This window comes from Sceloporus undulatus, chromosome 1 (genome assembly GCF_019175285.1).
Source record: "Sceloporus undulatus isolate JIND9_A2432 ecotype Alabama chromosome 1, SceUnd_v1.1, whole genome shotgun sequence".
Classification (NCBI taxonomy): domain Eukaryota; kingdom Metazoa; phylum Chordata; class Lepidosauria; order Squamata; family Phrynosomatidae; genus Sceloporus; species Sceloporus undulatus.
The window spans coordinates 131,480,163-131,503,092 of NC_056522.1; the positions used below are offsets into that span (position 1 = coordinate 131,480,163).

Here is a 22,930-nt window from a genome sequence, read left to right on the forward strand (position 1 = left end):
TACGCACGTCCCTCCTTTTTCTTGGGGCCTACAGCACAGAAAACCCAACTTCCTCTGAAATCATCTGTTAAATCAGGGCTCTCGAACGTGTCACCCACAAACTGAACCCAATAAACGTTGACAGAAGTGTCAGCATATTTCATTCAAATGTCTGAGCCGGATTCTCAGAACTTGTTGCACCATCTTACCATACATTCAGTAGACCACTTGGCAAAACCTGTTCTCCAAATGTCCTTTTTCTAACAGTAAAGACAGCTTATCTGCTCTTTTACTTAAACTAGAACAATGGAAAAAACAGTTCTTTTTCATTCTTCTATTCAATGCAAAAAACTGTACAAAAATCAAACAAATGGACTAAGCAAAAAATCAAATGCATCGGTCAATTTTTCGGATCTTCTGCCATCTCTTTTTTAGATTTCATCCTACTGGTTTCAATAGATGTATCTAGTGGAAATGGACTACTTTGCCTTCAGGTTTTTCCTTATTATGATATGCGGACATATTTTCTCTTTCACTGTTGCAGTTTTTTTCCACTGTCACCTAAATGACTTTGTGCATGAACATACTAATCTATGGTAATTTTAGCAGCAGTATCAGGAATTCCACCATTCTAAAGCTATATTCCTGTCTGTAACCTTTTTATTGCTTGCTGATCTCAATGGAGTTTCGGGCTTGATATCACTACACGCATTTCATCCCTGCATCGGCATTCCTGCAGAATGTGAAAGTCTTAAACGTAACTGGCTATCAAATCAGTATCTGTGTATGGAAATTACACTTACTTTGAAATACCTTTGATGTTTTTTCCCCTCTTTGTCAATCACTCAGTCACATCGGTTCCTTATGCAGTCCAAAGACCAGAGGCAATAAACAATGAACACGGACAATACTAAAAAATATTAAATATGCAAATCTACAAACACAAATATAAGTATACAAAATTTATACACAATATGAAATGTATTAAAATATATATTTTAAACACTTACTCCCATTTTGCTATCAGAAAAAAAAGCGTGCTATGTCAACCATCTGCTAAGTGTTCATTTATTAGTTGAGGAAACGTTCCCTTTGTTTAGAGCTTCTATATTGTACTCTTATCTGCTCCCCACAGTTACTGTCAATATAGTAGTATGAGTTTTGATCGCCAAGGAGGAAGAAAACAATTGCACCTCTTCAGTACCTTTGTTTCCCTTTCTCTTTTAGCAGTCTACTTTAAATACCAAAACTGGGCGCCTCCTGAAAAAACTATTTAATCATGGTGTATTTCATCTCCCCTGTCTTCTTATAAAAGGAACATGAAAAAGCATGTGTAATAAGGATTCTAGTGATCCTTCAATCCATCTGCTTCTAGGATTCCGCAAAATATGCTGGTGGATTTCAATGATATTGCCCTGTACAACCGTATATTATTTGTTTGATGCCGGTCTACCAACACTCAGGCTGAAAACCCATTTGTTTTGCTTCCGTATTCGGGATTCAGCAAAAGGCTACTTCAGTGGCAGCTTCTAATCCTTGTTTTACCAGAGCCTTGGTGTGAATAATCTGTAGTAATGGGTTGCGAATTAAGTTTTTAAAGTGTTAGTTTTACTATGCGCCATTTAAATGAAGTTATTGGGCAATCCCGGGTTCAGGATTCCAGAAGATCCCACCTATTTCTTAAGCCAATTGCTCTCTCTCAGAACTAACCTACCTCCCATGCTTGTAAACACCGGGGTAACTGCCTATGTCATTTCAGCGATCCAGTGGCAGATGGGAAACATTTTAAAAATATGATTTCAATCATCCATTGAATGGTGTTGTGGAGGAGTGGATAGAAAACGCCTTAGGATTAAAATAACAATTCGGAAGCAGCTAGAAAGTCACAAAGCTCCCAAAAGACCTCACATTTACTCCCCCTTGATTTCTCTTGTAGCTGAATCTTGAATCTCAGGTTTTTCCCATCCTGAATGTAATTTTAGATTGAGTACATTTATCAAAAATGAACTAAACAAGGAAAATTGATCCGTCAAGCCATTATTACGGCCACGCTTTCCTAGTGTAATTCCTCATTAACATGGTTGGAACACAAGTTTCAAACTTCAGGCACTTCATAACTTACACTCTAAAGTCTCAGATGAATTCTAGGTGAATCTGCCCAGTTTTCGTTTTGCCCATAATTGTCTTGTGGTGTTGTTTACTCACCAAAAACTTCTTTCCATTCCAAACAGGACTGCTCTTGCGTTCTACTAATGGAATCTTATCTGTGATTAATAGCACTACTATATCCGTTAATCTCTTCTCCTCTTCTTTCTTTCTTTTTTATTTAATTTAATTTAATTTATTATTATTTTTTTATAAAATTACTACTTCATAGATGAAGCGGAATTGTGTGGAATACCATATCTTTTATTTCAGTAAAGACCTTTGACAGGTCTTCCATGATTTCTTGCCTAGAAGTCGTAAAATATGGGCAATTCTTGTTCGTGGATTTGTAATTTGGTTGACTCAGAACTGAAGGGTGGTCACCAATGGTTCCTCTTGATTTGGAGCCCTGGTGGCACATTGGTTAAATGCCTGTTACTGCCGCCACTCACTCAAACCCAAAGGTGCGAGTTCAAGACCAGCAAAAGGGCTCCAAGCTTGATCAGCTTGATCATCCGATGTCACAAAAATGAGTACCAGATGTTGGGGCAATTTAGCTTACAGGTTGTTAAACGTTAGACACTGCTTAGCGTATGAAGTGTTTATAAATGAAGCTTGTTGTTGTTTGTTTGGAGAGAGTGGCTAGCAGGGTGCACAGAGTTCTTCCATGGGTCCAGTGCATTTTAACCTCTTCATCAACAAAATTGGTTGAAGATAGAGAGCACGAACAGAGTGACTCTTAAACAACCAATGCGATCTCGTCTGATCAATAGAAACTATAGTGTCAGATTGAGGGGATAGTAATGCACCACTCTATTTTTTTTTTTTGCTTTGGTCAGGCCTCACCTGGACTGCCACTGAGATCCCAACTCCACATTAGGGGCGAGCTTCCTGACAGTAAGGAAACTGTTGACAGTTGACCCTACTCCCTTGGAGTGTGGTGAGTCTCCTCCTTTGGGGGTTTTAAGCAGAGCTGGCGCAATTGCCATCTTTGATTGTGTATTCCTGCAATGGCAGATTTGGAACTCATGACCCGAGTTCTTTTCCCCATTCTATGATTTCTATGATTCTACAGTCTCTATTCTGTTATATTCTAGCCGTATGAAGTGATACAAACCACATCTCACTTCCCTGGAGCTGACAGCTAAGTTTGTGGCAAGCAGAAGCACTTCAAGACTAAACGATGAACACAAGTACTGGACTTCAAAGATTTAAGATTAGCTAAAGATTCTTAAGAGCGTGAGCTGCGGTATATTTGTTAGAAAAGAAGCTCCTCCAGGCACAAAACTGTCTGCAGGGCCCTTCCAGGTGCCGACGATTTAACAATGCTAAATTAATCAGTTACTCCTAGTAAAAATGAATTAGAAGTGAGAACTCTGGTCAAGATAAGCTGCTTTTGCAAGGAAAAACCCTTATTTCTTTATTAACAAGGACTGGACAAAAAGATAGCAACAGGAACTAGCAAAATTATTCTATAATCGATATAAACTGTTTCTCAAAAAAGAAGGGGCAAATGGCATGAGAACTACCAACCGCACCTCTAAGCAATCTAAGAGCTGTCATAGGGAAACCCCGTGTTGAATCGATTTTCCTTAGGCAGCGTGCCTATTAGGATTCGGTTTAATCTTTAGAACCGTTCCGACCAACCAATCTTTCCACACGAAATCGAATCCAGAAGCGTGTTAAAATTAACATCCGTGTTTTCCTCATTTAACGCGTGTTAAAAAAACCACTAGGGTCCTACCTAGTGTTTTTTCCCTTGATTCGGAGTTAGGAACCGGAGATTAGGATGAAGCACGATAGCCTTTGAAATGGCTAGAGGATGGAGGAGCGACTGCGATGGGGTGTCAATTGGGTAGTGCCCTTTCTGTCCCATCCGTCGTGGCTGTCGCCATTTTGCTTCCCTCACCCCTTTGTTCGCTGTGGTCTTTCAATAAGAGATAAGGATTATTTTATTTTTCTATTTTTAATGGTTATCAGTGCGCTTAATCTCTTCAGCGCTTTAAAGCGCCTGAGTCACGGCTGCTCCAGTCGGCGCATCTGCCAAAGACTACAAGGTTCTCCCGGGGATTGCAACCTTCCCTCTGTGTGGGGAGAGCCCCATTTCTAACGGAGGAGAGGCAAGAAGGGAAGTTCTCTACGAGCCATTTCCCTGCCCGCTTTGACCGATCTCGCCCAGGCAGGGAAGGGAAGGCTCCTCACGAGGAGGCATTGATCTCGCCCAGGAAGGAAAGGAAGGGCTCTGATCCTAGGCGGGGGGGGGATAGAGCCTGGTCCCTCTCTTTCTCCAAACGGAATCTGCTCTCCTCACCCTGGAAACGAGAATCTTTGGGAAAGAGTGCTCCCTCTGTTTGCCAGCAAGCCTCCCCCATTCATCTGAGGGGTCTGGCAAGGGATTCTGCCTGGACTGTCTTGGTGGGAGACATGAAAGAAAACTATCCCATAGTTCTCTTGCAAGAGCTGGGTTTCCTACTATAAATTCGCTTGCCACACGTTTCCCCCCTCATCTATGGGCTTCTGTCAAGGGATTTGCTGGCTGTTTCTTGGTGGGAGACATGAAGAAAAACTATCCCTAGTTCCTCTGGCAAGAGCTTCGGTTTCATACTCATAATTCGCTTTGCCCAAGCTCCCCCTTCATCTCTGCGGGCTCTGTTAAGGGATTCTGCTGACTGTCTTGGGGAGACATGCAGAAAAACTATCCCATAGTTCCTCTGGAAACGAGCTTCGGTTTCCTACTAATAACTTCGCTTGCCACAGGCTTCCCCTTAATCTATGGCTCTGTCAATGGATTTGCCAGACTGTCTTGGTGGGAGCCATGAAGAAACCTATCCCCTCGTTCCTCTGGAACGAGCTTGGGTTTCCTACTAATAAATTCGCCTTTGCCACAAGTTTCCCCCCTTCATCTATGGGCTCTGTCAGGGATTCTGCGACTGTCTTGGTGGGAACCTGAAGAACAAACCTATCCCGTTGTTCCTCTGGAAAGAGCTTGGCGTTTCCTACTAATAAATTCGCTTGCCACAGCTTCCCCCCTCATCTATGGGCTCTGTCCAAGGATTCTGCCTGACTTGTCTTGGTGGGAGACATGCGAAAAACCTATCCCATAGTTCCTCTGGAAAGAGCTTGGGTTCCTTACTCATAAATTCGCTTTGCCACAAGCTTCCCCCTTCATCTATGTGCTCTGTCAAGGTTCGCCTGAATGTCTGGTGGCGAGGACATGAAGAAAACCTATCCCATAGTCCTCTGGCAAGAGTTTGGTTTCCTACTAATAAATTAGCTTTGACACAAGCTTCCCCCTTCATATATGGGCTCTGTCAAGGGATTCTGCCTGAATTTCTTGGGGGAGACATGAAGAAAACCTATCCCATAGTTCCTCTGAAAGGAGCTTCGCGTTTCCTACAATAAATTCGCTTTGCCACAAGTTCCCCCTTCATCTCTGGCTCTGTCAAGGGATTCTGCCTGACTGTCTTGGTGGGGACATGAAGAAAAACCTATCCCATAGTTCCTCTGGAAACGAGCTTGGGTTTCCTACTAATAAATTTCCGCTTATCCAACCAAGCTCCCCCTTCATCTATGGTCTCTGTCAAGGATTTCTGCCTGACTTGTCTTGGTGGGAGGAATGAAGACAACCTATCCCATAGTTCCTCTGGAAAGAGCCTTGGGTTTCCTACTAATAAATTTGCTTTGCCACAGCTTCCCTATCTATGGGCTCTGTCAAGGGATTCGCCTGACTGTCTTGGTGGGAGACATGAAGGACACCTATCCCATAGTTCCTCTGGAAAGAGCTTGGTTTCCTACTAAATAAATCGCTTTGCCACAAGCTCCCCCCTTCCTCTATGGGCTCTTCAAGTGATTCTTCTGCCTGTCTTGGTGGGAGACCTGAAGAAAACCTATCCCATAGTTCCTCTGCGAACGAGCTGGTCCTCCTATAATTCGCTTTGCACAAGTTTCCCCCTTATCTATGGGCTCTGTAACGGGATTCTGCTCTGGACGTTTGGTGGGAGACATGAAGAAAACCTATCCATCGTTCCTCTGGCAAGAGCTTGGTTTTTCCTACTAATAAATTTGCTTTGCCACAGCTTCCCCCCTTCATCTTATGGGCTCGTCAAGGGATTCTGCCTGCCTTTCTTGGGGGAGAATGAAGAAAAACCTATCCCATAGTCCTCTGGAAAGAGCTTCGGTTTCCTACTACTAAATTCGCTTTGCACAAGGCTTCCCCCCTTCCTCTATGGCTCTTGTCGCACGGGATTCTGCCTACTGTCTTGGTGGGAGAATGAAGAAAAACCTATCCCCTAGTTCCTCTGGAAAGCGCCTTTGGGTTTCCTACTAATTAAATTCGGCTTTGCCACACGCTTCCCTCCTTCATCTATGGGCTCTGTCAATGGGATTTGCCTGACTTCTTGTGGGAGAACATTGAAGAAAACCTCCCCATCGTTCCTCTGGAAAGTAGCTTCGGTTTCCTACTAATAAATCGCTTGCCACAAGCTTTTCCCCCCTTCATCTCTGGGATCTGTCAAGGGATTCGCCGACGTACTTGGTGGGACATGAGAAAAAACCTATCCCATAGTTCTTTGGCAAGAGTTTGGGTTTCCTACTAATAAATTCGCTTGCATAAGCTTCCCCCCATCTATGCTCGTCAGGGATTCGCCTGACTTGTCTTGGGGGGACATGAAGCAAAACCTATCCATGATCCTCGGAAAGAGCTTCGGTTTCCTACTAATCAATTGGCTTTGCCAACAAGCTTCCCCCTTCATGGCTCTGTCAAGGGATTCTGCCTGACTGTCTTGGTGGGAGACATGAAGAAAACCTATCCCATAGTTCCTCTGGCAAGAGCTTGGGTTTCCTACTAATAAATTCGCTTTGCCACAAGCTTCCCCCCTTCATCTATGGGCTCTGTCAAGGGATTCTGCCTGGCTGTCTTGGTGGGAGACATGAAGAAAACCTATCCCATAGTTCCTCTGGAAAGAGCTTGGGTTTCCTACTAAATTCGGAGGGAAAATGTATATAAGGCTGACAGCGCTTATGACGTTTGATCGTTTAAGCGCCTTGATTGGTTCATTTAAAAAAAAACCGCCAAAAATAAATCGAATCAGAAACGGTCACAGAGATGGAAACGATGTCACAGATAAATAGATTCCGATTAATGCGGGTTAACGTTACGTCATTCTGACGTAGTATTGATTGACAACTCCAAATAAGGTATGGAGGAGAAGAATCGCTTTATTTAAACACCGATGTCATGCCAAGTGAGAATGCTTACTGAACGCTTGCAGGTAAAAAATCCGAATTAAACAAGCAGATGGGAACGATGAATAAAGCGATTCTGAAAGCGGGATAACAACTGTGTTATTTTAATTCGATTTTATTAAAAACGTTTTATTTTAATTCGTATCAAATCCTAAGTGGGAACAAGCTCAAAGAGAGCTTTTGCCCATTGTGAAACAAAGCCAGGGACTATTCTGAGTGGAAACAAGGGATTAAAGACCTCCACCCCTAAAAATCTTCTACACAAACCTAACATCCTTAGCTGAATAAATAGTAGCTTGGTGAAAACAACATATTTGACAAGTATCTTTAATGTAATTAAGGCCCAAATTTTAGGAGGGGTGACCTGTGACAGGATTTCTTTCAAAATGAAATGAAAGCATGTAAGTAGGCACAATATGGAATTCATTTTTAAAGTGACTACGGGTTACGTCTCCCTCATCTGGATTTCCCAAATCCAAAATCTTCCCAAAATTGTCCACATGGATGGCTGAGATAGTCACACCTTTGCTTTTTGATGGTTCAGTGTACACAAACTTTGTTTCAAGTACAAAAATATTTTTAAATTGTTTATAAAATTATGTTCAGGCTATGTGTATAAGGTATATAAGATGTTTTGTTATTGTTGTTGCTGTGTGTCTTCAAGTTGTATACAAAACATACATAAATTTCATATTTAGACTTGTATCCCGCTTCCAAGATATCCTATTATGTATATGTAAATATTCCAAAATTAAAAAAAAATCTAAAATCCACAACACTTCTGTTCGCAAGCATTTTGGATAAGGGAGGCTCAGCCTGTATTTCAAATGTATTGTGCATACAAACAGAACTTGAACCAACTTCATGTAAAAGACCAAAAATAGATTTTTATTTGCTTCAGTAAGAAGTGCAGTGACAATTTGAAAAACAGCTGAATCAGGTGTGATAATGTGAACTATGTAAAAGACTGCAGTAGCATTATAGGTAGCACATAAGCAAGCTATATATAATGAAAAGAAACCAGTGAGGTTAAAACATTAGGTGCTGAGTTGTGGGTGTAGCTCACATGTGTGAGAAAGAGAACAATGGTTCTTATACCATTATATGTATATATGTATTTCTTAAAAAAACCTAGAAGAATTGCTCGAGTGTGAATAACAGTGCAGCAACAATTCAAATGACAAGCATAATTATACGGCATTTAAGTCCCATATGCTGTAAAAGTACAAGCAATTTATGATTGGTAATTTCCAGTAAGCAGCACATTTAAGGAAAATTCATCCTACAACTGTCTGCATTTCTAGGCAGCTGTTAAATCATGCTGAAAAATAAATATTAGAAAGTATATTATGTTCAAATATTTGTAGGTTGTTTTCCCCTGAATATAGGACATTTGCTTTTTAAGCATTTCAGACATAATAGTCAAATAATTACCTTTCTAGATCCAGTGCCTAGAAAAGCTACTCTTTTTTTATTTTTATTTTTTGGCTACTAGGCCCAGAATTACAAATCAGTATGGCTAGGATTATTGGAGTTGTAATTTTTTACAATTTTAAACTATTAAGAGTCCATAATGTGTGTGTGTGTGTGTGTGTGTTTTTTGTAGAATAACTAATTAAGTAGCATAGTCCTTTAAGTGATGGGGATTTTGCACAAATCAGCCTGCGTGAGTCTAGGTTAATCACTAGGGGTGTGGGGTGTGGAGGATTTGGACTGCACCAGTTGACCCCTCCACTCCAGGCGGGTGACCTCTACTTCTTAAACATCTGCCTTTGGGAAGAAACAGAAACATTTGCATGCCTTTAAAATGCTGTAGAGATGATTGAGTGAAAGGAGAAGCCCAGATTTTTTTTTAAAAAAGTAAACTTTAAATTTTAAGTTTTTAAAAATTTTAAATATATTTTATTCTTTTAAAAACATCACATTTCACCAAATTTTCATTTTAATCTCATGAAACTATGTACATATAAATACATTTAGGCTGTGTGTATGATCTTGTAAATTAAAGGTATAATTTTAATTTTGCTAGTTGTTTATGTCACAACTATTGCCAGTGACAGGAATTACAATTTATGACTGACATTAGTACAAAAAATTACTAAGGGTTCTGCATGGTACAGTATGGGAGGAAGTCACAGGTGTCTCTGTGTGGCAACATTAATAACTGCACTGGGTGACACCAACCCTAGTGACGCCATTACCTGAGTCTTCACCTGCTTTGCTACAGATTATGTTCTTTCCTGAGGTTAACCCTTTTTGCCTCTAAGCAAGATTGAATGGAATATGAGCTATGCAATTTCTCATTCACTTGAGTCAGAGAATCTGAGCACTCCTTGACTTGTGGGCCAGCTATTGCGCTGGCATCTCCTGTCTCCTGAAGTTGCATCTCTTCCTGGTTCTGATATTACTACAGGTTTGTTGCTGCTCCATAAATGCCTTTGGTTGCTCCTCAAAATTTGGTTCTCCTAAGTGGCTACCTAAAATGGGCAAGTTTCCACATTCTTTTTGACCTCCTCTTCTTTCCACTTCTTAGTGTGTCACAGTTGGTTGTATCCAAATCTGCTTACCCACGTGTAGTTTGAGTAGGTCTTTGGCTGACTTGTAAGCTATTTCTGTTCTGGTAGCAGTTCAGTGCCCCTACTTTAGCCCTCTGGATGAATAAATTGTCCTTCACTGGTAGCAGAGTCTTTGTCCTTCAGCCCATCAATCCCTCTCCTGGACTCCCATCCAAATCTACCAAAGAAAGCTAGGCGTGTTACAGAGCGCTGAGAAGTGGCGGTCCGCCACCACTGCCAGTTGCAGCGCGAAGGAGCTGCAGCAGCCAAACTGCAGGGCTCCTCCGCACTGCAAATAAGAAGTGCCAAAATGGTGCATCTCTTTGCGGCGCGCTAATGATACCACGAGGCGCCAATGGTGCACTCGCAGCGTCATATGTGATGTGCAGTGTGCGGACGCAATGCGTCCGCTACGTCAAGATGGCGGCCCCCGTGTGGAATGGCTGCCGCCATTTTGTATGGAAAGGACGCACCTTCTCAACCCTAATACGTATCGAGGCAACCCTAGCATGCCGCTTCGGTGCGTCTGTAATGCGCCCTAGCTAACCAGGTATAAATCACTGCACTCCTGGCTTTGGTCAAACATCTCTTAGTAGTTTTGACAGCTGATTTAACCCTCCCATTGCTTTGGAGATAAGTGAGGAGAAATGTGCAATTATCAAATGCCCACTGGTTTTTTAATGTCCTGAAATGTTTGGACACACATTGTGATCTGTTATCAGAGAATACAATATCTGCTATTCCCTAGTGACTGAAATGGTTCTTTAGCTTCCTTATGACTGTCTAATCATAATATCTAGTGCTTGGCTGGGGATGTGTCTTTCAAAAGTTGGGAATAGCAGTCAGTTGTTATGAGACAGTCTTTCTCTTGCTATGTGAACAAATGTACTCCCACTTTCCCCCAAGTTCAGTTGGTACTTCGTGTAGCTGTAAAATCTCCTTTTGCTGTCTTTCCCCACATGAGTAACAGATCTCACATTAAATATGGTTTGTCACATTGGCTTTGCTCCTGCAATAGAAGTGGGATGTAACTTTAAGAAATAGGATCTTATTGTATTTCCCTATCACCAGGGAGTACACAGCCTGTTTGCAGCCCAGGTTTCTCTGGGGTCCTCCCACATCTTTTCACAAATGGGATTGTTCACTTAGACTGTAATACCTCAGTACAAGACTCTTGGCTACTGTGTTCTTAATCTTCTCAAATGCCTGTGGATGACATTTTGACCATCCCCATTCAACATCTTTGTATGTCTGTTGTAAATAGCTCACATTGATCTGCTAGTCCACTGAAAGACTTTGCCAAGTAGTTGCCCATTCCCAAAAATATTTGCACACACTTTACATCCACAAGTGTTGGCATCATTTGAATTTCTTTTTGTGGATCTACTTTCAGGACTTCTGCTATCAACAATCCATTCTGTTCTTGTTGTTGTTAGCTGTTAGCTATTAGCTGTTGTTCACATACTAGACCCTCAATGATTGGTAGAGGGTAATGACTGTTTTTAATGCTCTGTTTATTGCTTTAGGATCAATGCAGATGCACAACTTTCCTGAGAGTTCAGGAATGACAATTCAGCTGCTGATCCATGTTGTATTATTATCTACATAAATAATTATACCTTTTGCTTGTAAAATGGACAGTTCCCGCTTCAGTGTTTCTGCCAATGCTATAAGTGCCCTTCTTATGGGATTCTTCTCTGGTTCTACAGTGGGATCTATTTCAAATTTCAGCTTCTCTAACAATATTCTTTCTCCCTGAAAAAAAAATCCCCAAATTCTTTCTGTGTCTTCTCAGTTGTCCATGCACTTGGTTGGTTCTGCCCAGTCATTTGTACTGCAAACAATATATTCTGATGTTGTGCTTGAATTAACATCATAACTTGCAGTGCTTTGCTCCCTAGCAGTGATCTACATTTGTCCCCATTTACAAAAACAAAATCTAAGTTATATAGCTTATTGTTCTTTGGCTTGCAAATCTTTGGTCTGCACTTGCCAACAGGTTTCAGTATGTACTCTTGTTGTGCATAATGAGCATCTGGCAATATGGTTCAATGTCTGTCTTGTCTTTAACCAATGTCTCTGGCATGGCATTACAGCTTATTCCACAATCCAACTGAAAACAAACTGGTTTTTTTTAAAAATTTATTTGTTGTCAAACAGCTTATATGCCAAAAATGTGGCAGAGTAGGTATTACTGCCAGCAGTTTTTCCCACAACATGGACTTTGTGATTTGGAAATCCCAAAGTTAGGCTCAGGGCATCCTCTCAATGTTCAGATTCATCACTGTCATCCAACACAACTTTTGCTGTATGTCTCTGATGTTATTGCACACTCCTGCACTGGCCCTGGAAATGGTTTTGTTTACCACATGCTTTGTTTCACTGTTCATAAGCTGGACATTTTTCTATTCTTTTTTTCATATTGTTTCCCACAATGTTGGCACTGTATCTCGCTAGTGCATTTACTAGTTTGCATGCTTTGCTTATGGCAATGCCTTCAGTATTGGACAGCATGCACCTGAGCCTCTTGAGTGCCAAAAACAATCAGATTCTTTCTCTAGAAAGTTGTGCTACTCAGGACATTTTCAGGCAATGATCTAGTATTAAATCTGCTTCTCACGACAGTTGCTCACAGAGATGCTCATCCCTTATTCCACACATTTATCTTTCTCTGATAATACAGTATTTTATCACCTCAAAATTACAAGTTGCTGCTAGTGTCCCCCAATATTTTAATTAGGAATTTTAAAAGTACATTGGAAATTACAGAAATTAAAAGAAAAAAGAAGGGGAAAGAAAAAGTGTTTTGATCTTCCTTTGTGTGGTTATGGATGCATATAGTTATTCATAACTCTCTGTCTAAAGATTGCAGCTATTCTCCTCTCTCAAGTAACCTATTCTCTCTAACTATATATAAAAAAATACCAATTCATTTTCTTTTATCTTTTTCACAAGTTCAAAGGGAGTTTCAGATCTTTAAAAAATGGCACTAACAACCATTCTCTACTCAGATCGAACAAGTTGTCTATTTCTACTAATTTTATCAGCTTCCATAGTGTATAGTGCTGAATTCTTCCATCTTTTCCCATAGAACAGTCTTGCTGATGTATATTTGATTAGTATTCCAAGACTCTTTTCCAACTGTACATCTGTCATTCCAAAAGGATAGCATTCCTGTTTTGAGGATTAATTTTGAAATCCTCTATACTGATAGGTATATTTAAATGCCCTCCAAACACTATCCAATATTCCTTCATAAACACCCATTTCCAACATATAGCTTAAATCCTATTATATATTTTAAGCAATTTATTTAACACCTTTGAGCAACATTACACCACTTTCTAGAAATTTATTTTATAAAAATCCTCTTTAAAATCATGATATGATGCAAACCTTAATCCCTTTGGCCACATATTTTCCCACTGATTTATCTCTGTGTTAAAGCCATTTTACCATATGTTCTTCAACTTATTCTTCATTTTGTATTTAACTTTTGGCTTTCCCCCCTGTGTTACAAATTTGAACACATGCCCTTGCTGTTGCTTAAATACAGGCTGAGTCTTCATTATGCAAAATGCTTGGGACCAGAAGTGTTTCAGATTTTGGACATTTTTCAGACTTTGGAATATTTGCATATATATACATAATGGGATATCTTGGGAATATTTTTAGACCCAAGTCTAAACATGAGATTCATTCATGTTTTATATGTACTTTATATACACAGCCTGAAGAAAATTTTATACACAATATTTTTCAGTGATTTTGTGCCTGAAACAAAAATGTTTATGTTATCTTCTCATAACATAAACAATCCACATTCTTGTAGGGGGGTCTGTCCTCTTTGCTTAGAAAAATTCAGTTTCAGGAGAAGGCAAGGCATTGCATGAAATAACACCCAGACACCCAATTGGCAGAAAAGGCCACAACTTTATTGAATACAGCTGACAGGTAGGGCTGGTCCAAATGCATGGACAAGGATCTGTCATCGACCAACCTTCCTGTTGATCGATGAACCAATGGTCTGGTCACAGCCGGGCATCAGGATGGCAGAAGGGGTAACATATTCACATCCTTGCCCCTTTATCATCGAGGGACACTGTTCTGGAGTTGCCCCCTCAATGGTAAACCCTCACTGCTCCCAGCATTCCCGGGTCCCCTTTGGGACTCTTGATCCTGTACATCGCAGGATAGAAAACCATGCCCTCCAGATCCATAGCCCATGCTACTGCCTCAAAAGTTAATGACAGCACCCCAAGAAGCCCAAAACCAATTAGAGGGAGGGGTGGGTAGGGAGAGCCAGCTGAGAATGGTGCTGGCCTCCTTGGCCATGTGGCCCTAAATAGGCCCTTTTGGCCTATCGGGGCCAATGCCAAGTGGACAGCCCTCCCTTTTCCAGCCTCCCAACCAATCAGGGAAGCCGCTAATGTTGGGATTTGTAGTCCCCAGTGACGGCTGGAAGTCCCCCACTCCGCAGGGCCAGGCCACCAATCTGGGCCATGGAGCTGCTCCCAGTGGATTCTGGGAGTGTTCCGAGGCCTCAAACGAGCCGAAAAGGCCCCATAGGTCAACGGCTCCCCCCCCCCAGCAACTGGACCAGCCCGATTAGTCAGGCGGCCGTATTATTCTTAAGACCCAATCATCAGAAAATAAAGTAAGAAGTAAATCTTTGAAAACTGCTGTCCCTTTTATCCATTTAAAACAACGTTGAGCCATGTTTCTGTTAAAGTTTATGTTTGCAAGCTAAAATCTAACAAATAGCTACTATTTTTTCAGATAAAAATAATGTAAAAATCCTTTATTTTCTCTTGGAAACTTACTGGGGCTTTAATTTCATTACCAATTGGAAGAACTTTCTTCACTTGTAAATTAAGTAGTTAAAGTGATTAGAAAAATGTGGAATTTTGCATGTCGAGTGTACATTAAAGCTCGCTTAGGCAGCTGAGCCTGTTGTTAACCCCAGCACACCTCCACAGTGCTCAACTCACTTTAGATCTCTATGAATTCCACAGTATCCTCATAAGGAGCAGTGTTTCACAGCATGTGTGTGTAATCTTATGCTCTCTCTTGTCCAGAGAGAGATACACCAGCTGGAACATGCCCCCTAGTCACCTTATTTTGCTGTTTAAGTTTTCTCCTTTGTGGAGCTCGCCCAAGGACATCATTAGCCCTCACCTGAAAGTCTCAAATTTCTCCTAGAGTCCTTAATATTGGAACATAGCCTTCTGAACCTCCTTCAGGGCTGTGCTGCCTCACAAAGAAGTTATAACATTCCACTGTTCATTTTGTTTGGATGTACAGTATTCACTCAATCAATGCCTTGAATAACTCATCTTGAATACATCCAGTGCCCAGTCCAAGAGACTTGCATATTTCTTGCCCCTTTTCTGCTACAAGTTAATATAACAGCTTTACCTTTAGCTTCCTCTGTCTCCAAGGCAAGGTCCAGATAGAGTTCAGACTCTTCTATCCAGTGGTTCCATAGCTGAGCAAGATTACTGACTATGAAATTCAGTGGTCCTGGAGGTTTCAAACCTATATCCATGATACAAAAGTTGTTCCTGTTTGTTTCCTTTTTTGTTGTTCTTGTTGCACTGCTGGGCTCTACTTTTTAAACAGCTATCACAATGTTTCATATAGTTCTAGGCTGTTGCCACACTGCAGAAATATCTCAGAAAACTACAGATACCAGAATACCATAGTACTGAGCCATGGAAGTTAATGTGGTGTCAAACTGCATTAATTCTTCAGTGTAGAGGCAGCCCAAGTTATCATAAGACTCAAAAAGGAGATATATAACAAAAATGAAGGAACGTTATTTATTTGAGCAAGTCTGGAGCCAACTCCTAATAGTCTTCTTCTCTCTAGCCCAGTCTCTTTTATTAGTATATGTTAGTTTTTTCTTTCTGCCTGCTGTATTAACCTTCTTACTTAGTTCCCTATATATTGATACATATTGGATGCTCACAAGCACAGCATGAAAGCTTTTCCCAACATATGGGAGTTGGGAATGTACTTATACTTGTAGTGATTATCTATAAAACCAGCCTTCTAGTTTAAATACTGCAGCTTTACTAAAATTTCCATGTCTATATTTACTGAAGCAATGACATGAAAAATGCCTTTTTTATGGCTAGTTCTGCAATGCATTTCTTTTCTTATTCTTCCTTCCTTCCTTCCTTCCTTCCTTCCTTCCTTCCTTCTTTTCTTTTCTTTTTGGTGGATAACATCTACTGTATATACTCATGTATTAGTCTAAACATTTTAGTAAAAAAACTGACCCCAAAAACCTAGGGTCAATATGTAAACACTACACTTCAACTTTTATTAATAAGGGAACCATCCCCTGATGAAAGGCAAGAGTGCAATCTGTGCTGGAAGCACTGACCTCCCTCTACTCTCTCTTCCATCCAGCCTTTAGTGTGAGATAAAACAGTTATGCCTGCCATAATTTTGTAGTTTCTTTGGTATTGTTTTCCTTTGCTTCATAGTTTAGATCCTTTGTTCCAAGTCTATAAGTTTACCATAGACTTATCCAAGGGTCCTATCAAAATCCATAATTTGTTCCCAAAACCTGCCTTCAAATTATACATGAAGTTGACTTATAATCAAGTATATACAGTACTTTCAACACATGTTAAGTAGCTTGATGGTTATATTTAGAGGTATATAATTAGCAGAGCATGTGCCCACTTGATGAGAAGAAATGTAAAGACAGTTATGGCCACATGGCTTCTGACAATGTATAGTATTCATCCAGTACCTTGAATAACTCCTCTAGGCTAGGCATTATGAGTAATTACTTATACTACTCATACATGTATCTTTACTTTGTTTTGTAAGAGTATCTATTAATTTCTCTATTTCTCCTCTTTCTTGTTATAAGGGAAGAACTGTTCGGAAATAATTGGACAATGCCAACCACATAGTTGCCTCCATGGCAACTGCAGCAATGTTTCACCAAATACATACAGATGCCAGTGTAATAAAGACTCTTCAGGTAAGAAATCCTTTTATTGTCACCCAAATATACATATACTTGTATGGATGTAAGTAGATCTCCATTTATGTTTGACAAGCATTTGTACACACTTTAGTTTAATGCAGCATGGGGGGGGATGTTATATTATACTACACTCCAGGTTTTGCATTTATATAAACTTCGTAGTAGGAGCTGCTTTGTATGTTAATTTTATTCAGTTAGATATTAAGTGACATAGTCAACTAGGGAGCTCTATAATAGACAGTGTGGTGTAGCAGTTTGAACATTGGACTAGGACTCTGGAAGTCCTTAGTTCAAATCCTCACTTAGCCTCAGAAACCCATTAGCTGATTTTGGGCAAGTCACACTCTCTCAGCCCCAGAGTCAATACCAGCCCTCTATCTCTGACAAAATCTTTCAAAGAAAACCTCATGAAAGAGTCACTACAAATAGGAAATAGTTTGAAAACACCCAACAACAATAACAAGGATTTTGAGCTTAACTTATTTCATCTTCATAAGAAAGAATAAAAAGTAAATACTTTTTAATTTGTAAAATTACCAGAATTTCAATGATGTTTTACACTTCAGAATTCTTTTGTGAAAAATTGGATTGTCACCAAAAATGATTTTGTCCCAAAGCACTTTTTTTTTTTACAGAAAATATAATAAAGCACCAATAGTGAAATGTTCTTTAGATCCTGTAACATCATTCTATCACTGTGCACTTATGGATGGCTTCAAAATAGCATAATATCCATTATCTTCAAAAGTAACTTTCCAGGATATGACACAATCTCTTGCTGCCATGGGCACCACCTTCCTTAAGAGTGTTTATGTGTTCCAGGAGGTGGGTGCATCTGGAGCCTTCTGTCCAGGTGAACAGATTATGATGAACCATTTTGCATGATTCAAAACTGGGAGGCAATCCTTAATTTTATGACTGTAGCAGATACTGCATTCAATAAAAAGTTGTAGTCATCTGTTATACCATATGGCTATTTGGTGTCATCTTTCCATTGAGAAGGCCATTTGCAGTCAGAAATTCTTATAGGTTGAAGTTTGTGATGCAATTTGCAAACCAAAAGAAGTGTTCAATATTGCACTTGCCAGAGGATTGTGCCTGGATACATTTGAAGAATGTTCATTAAATACATCCCCTTTGGAAAGTATGGATGGGAATATGCATCCGTTTCCATGCAGAAGCAGGGGCAGAGTTCATAAGCCAGTTGAAACCTGAGCTGGAAAAAGCTACTAAGTATGTCTACAGTCAGCCCTCTCCACATTTGCAGCTTTGACCTTTGTAGATTGGTTATTTATGGATTTCATACATTCTCTCAAAATCCTTCAACACAACTCTGCCAGATGTTGACCATAGAGTCATGCTGGAGGACCTAAAAATTCTTAGACAAGGCCCTTCTCTAGTCATTTTTAGGTGCTCCATCACAATTCTATACTCAGCTTTTGGCAGATGTTAACCATAGGCTTGCACTGGAGGACCTAGAGATTCCTAGATTGGTGTTTTTTCGGGTAAAAAATAGTGGGTTTTTAATTCATGGTTTTTCCACTTTCATGGTTGTTTTGTGCCCCTAACCCCAATGAATGTGGAGGGCCCACTGTATTTAGTAACATCGTGAAGGATCTTATAAAATGCACACTAATACGAAATAATTGAATATTCACTAATAGAATTTTTTTTTTAATTCTACTCACTTTGGCAGGGAGTAGATTCATAGTTAATACTGTATACTATTAGATAATTGTTGCATGAATAACACAGGAAGATGTGCATCCTGAGATGAAGTTACTAAATAAAATAGCTTTGCCTTTTAAAACATAATTATTTGTAGTGGAAATAAGCAGAACTAAGCCAAGCTTTCTTACTCTGTAAACTTTTCTTGTCAAAAGAATTCCCTGTGATTTACTTTCTGACCTAAATTGAAATCAAACTTCTTGTGGAGTAAGTTGTACATTTTGCCAACACATTAGGCTTTCTGTCCAAGCTTTGTGCTCACTTCTGATGGGGGACAACAAGGATGTACAGTTGAATTGCTCGTTTGGCTTTTTTCATAGTGAAGCATGAGGAAAATTGATCTGCTGTTTGTGCTTTGCCTCAAGCCTCTGTAACATTCAATAACTGATTTGCAGACTGCCAATCCAAGACTTTCCCCAACTGATTAAAGTAGTGGTTTAAGAGTAAGAGAACTTGCTTTCTGCTCCCATTTCTGGCAGCTTACATTTACAATATGAGAGTAAGTGTTCGAAAGCTAATAGATTTACCTGAAGGCATAAGAAATATTCACACCCTCAAACCTTTTTTAAAAATAAGACAACACGTGCTAAATTGATCATACCCAAAGTAACCTCTGAATCTGCTTTAAATAAAAAATTATTATTATTATTATTAACAACATTTATTTATAGAGTGCTGTAAAGTTTGCACATTGCTTTAATAGTAAGGGTCAAATAAAATAAGGAGGGGGGAGAATAAAAACGTGTCAAGCAGCATACAATAAAAAACAACAACATTACATGATTAAAATAGCTTTAAAATAATACTAAATAGTATATAATAAAGACAAAGTATGCAGCAGATTAACAACCAGTAATTTGGAATGCCTTCTTAAACAACAGTGCTTTCAATTTGGCCTTAGAATTAGCCAAGGAATTATGTGAGGAGGAGATTCCAGGCATGATGAGCAGCACAGGAGAAGGGGCAGATTTAAGCAGGGGAGGAAGAGACTCTTGGCTGGGTCAGGGGACTAGTGTCATAAGATCTCAATGTGCATGGAGGGCAGTAATGAGAGATGAGCACTGACAAATAAGAGAAAGCCAAGCCATGAAGGGCTTTAAAAGTCAGGAGAAGCATTTTATATTGGATTCTGAAATGAATAGGAAGCCAATGGAGGAATAACAACAAGGGGGTAGCATGATCAAAGCGACAGGCAGAGAAGATGATCCTGGCCACTGAGCGTTGCAGAGAGATTAGGGGGCTAAGGTGGGAAATAGAAAGACCCACTAGCAATGAGTTGCCATAATCCAGGCATGATATCACCAATTCATGCACCAAAGTATTTGCAGTCGAAACAGAAAGAAATGGTTGAATTCTGACGAGATTATAAAGAAAGAATCTGCTTGACTTGGCTGGATCTGTGGTGTAAATGATAATGAAGAATCAAATAGGAAGACAAGACTACAGGCCTCATTGACAGATTGAATAGAAATGTCATTCACAGTAATTGACAAAGAACATTGCAAAGATGGCTTGGGTGGGGAGACGAGTAGCTCAGTTTTGGCCTTGTTGAGCTTCAGGCACCGGTGAATCATCCACTCACAGACAGCAGCAAGACATGACGATAATCGCTGCTCAACACCTGGATATCTCAAGGGTAGAGAAGTACAGCTGGGTATTGTTGGCATACAGATGATATTGAAAAACGAAGGAGCTAATATGTCCCAGGGACAGGGTATAAAGGGAGAACAATAAAGGACCCAAGACAGAATCCTGAGGGAATCCAACACCTAATGAGACAGGGGCAGAAACCTGACCTCCTGTAACCACCACAAAAGATCAGTTTGACAGGTAGGATTTAAACCAATTTAAAACTGATCCTGCAAAACCCAGTCTCAGAGTAAATGCACCAAGAGACCATGATCAACCGTGTTAAATGCACCAGAGAGATCCAGGAGGACTAGAATAGAATAAAGACCTTTATATTTAGCCAGTAAAAGCTCATCAGTGGTCTTAGTAAGAGCAGTCTCAATTGAATGCAGTGGGCAAAAGCTGGACTGAAAAGAATCAAGAATAGAATTAGCAGATCAAGAGAAGGATTTTTCAAGATGGATGAAACTAGAACATGCTTAAAGGCAGAAGGGAAGGAGCCATTAGAGATAGAATGGTTGTTAGTATAAAGAAGAGATGGTAAAATAGAGGGGGCAACAGAAATCAAAAGACGGGAAGGAAGCAGATCAAGAGGGCAGGTAGTCAGTTTAGAAGAATTCAAGAGATTAGAAAATTCATGCATTGAAACAGAGGAAAAACATCAAAGAATAATAAGCTGTTAAATTAGCTCAATAGAAGGCCAACTCGAGAAATCAAGTTACCTTCAAGTCCATTGTAATGGCTAATATGAATGATTACTAAGAAACGCACTTTAGGGTGGGGATTAAATGTTGTTGTTGATGCCCAGAATTGTCAGAAAATAGCCTGGGAGAAAAGAAATGTCATTTTTAGATGCTTTAAAAAATAAAAATGAAAAGAACATCAACAAATATTATATTCTCCTAACACAATAGCCCTAACTGGCAGATCTCAGTATTTCAGAGGAAAGGTCAATTTTAAGAACTTTCTTGCTGTATAATACAGTATATACTGTAAATCCAATCTAGATCAGAACTTTAGTGATCCCTGTGGTCCCAACACAGACTGGGAGCTGTGTGTCTGCGTGTTGTTGTTGTTGTTGTTGTTGCAAAAAGAAGTTATTAAAGTCATTTTTGACCAAAAAAAAAGCTGCAACCATAGATCCCTGATCCAGATTGGGACCATAGCTGGGGCCAAGGCTTAAAAGACCCTTACTGCTGTCGTAGAGTTCCAATCCAGATCTGGTCTTCTGTGCTTATTCTAAAGTAAGAAAAGAGACATAGAAGATTTTCATACCAGTGCTTACCATGGGGCAAGCACTGGCAAAATGCCAGTAAAACATTTAGGAAGCATATGTATCTGAAAGTCTGACACGCTTCCTAAATGGCAAGGAATCATTTGCTCGCCTCCAGCGTCCCTGAATCATTCAGGAAGCAGCCATTTCCCATCAACACAAAGTTTCTGTTAATGGGAAATGGCTGCTCCCCAAATAATTCAGGGATGGTGGAGGCGGGCAGATAACTCCCTGATATTTAAGAAGTGTGTCAGGCTTTCAGACACATGCACAATCCTAAACGTTTTATTGGCATTTTACCAGCATTAAAGCACTGTTTGAAAATCTTCATTGTTGTTGTTTACTGTGTCTTTAACACTTTGTCCCACTTGACCCTCTGAGATCAGTCTATTTGGTATAGCCTAGTGCAGCCCCTAAATGCTACATTGTTAAATCATTGCATACATTTCCTCATAATATGTATTTCACATTTCCATTACATGCTGGATTTCATAGAGGTTGCATTTTAGCATTTAAAATCATAAGTGAATTAACTGTTTTACCTTAGGCAATGATTAACAACATTGTAGAGATGTTATAGCACAGCATGGAGGCTCATGTCACATTTCATTATAACTTTATGGGGAAGAAATGTTAGAACAGAATCATCCAGCATACAAAACTATGCTGTTTTTCATTCAAACTTAGATCAATGCAACCATTTTGTGTGTGTGTGTGTAAAAGAAACAAGTTTTAAGTCGTTTAACCAATGAACCCCATCTTGTGGCAATGAATATTTTAAACCACTCTTGTCAGCCCAGAGGTGCACTAACTGTATATAACTCAGAGAGATATTCCTGCTACTTTGTATGCACTGTAAGGAGACATCTCATAATAAAACATTTAGAGCCTCACCCTTTGGCATGTAGTGTGCATATGCAAGGAATCCTTGAGACACCAATGGGATCCTGTCCATCACTTTCTCGGAATACTGATGCTCTGAATATTGAGAAGCTTTCCACTATGAAGTAATATGTCTGCATGGGGAGGGAGCTAACATAGAAATCAATATAGAACCTTAATTTCTATAAATAACAATTTTTCAGTATACAAATTAATTTCTTTGACCATTTCTATTTGTACCTCTTCAGGTCAGTCTTACTTATTCTCATAAACAATCTTAATTTATACATATTCCTAAACAATGATAAAGTGTTGTTCAGACTTGGAAAATTATATAATGAAGAAACTTTATATGGTATGGATAATGACAACAAAAACAAGAAGGAAGTAATTTAACTACATACAATTTATTTTTCATTTAAAGTTATTATAAGATTTGATATATACTACTTAAGTTTAACAAGATAGCAAGCAACAAATAAGATA

General features: G+C 39.7%; 1 protein-coding gene across 1 annotated transcript in view; it reads left to right on the top strand.

Annotated features, from left to right (window-relative positions):
• The window catches only part of LOC121925304 (protein eyes shut homolog), a 104,523-nt gene that overhangs the window by 14,759 nt on the left and 66,834 nt on the right, over positions 1–22,930 (top strand). The window contains exon 2 of the mRNA XM_042457294.1: positions 16,813–16,975. Within this exon, the coding sequence (XP_042313228.1) occupies positions 16,813–16,975 (163 nt within the window). The remainder of the gene's footprint in view (positions 1–16,812; positions 16,976–22,930) is intronic.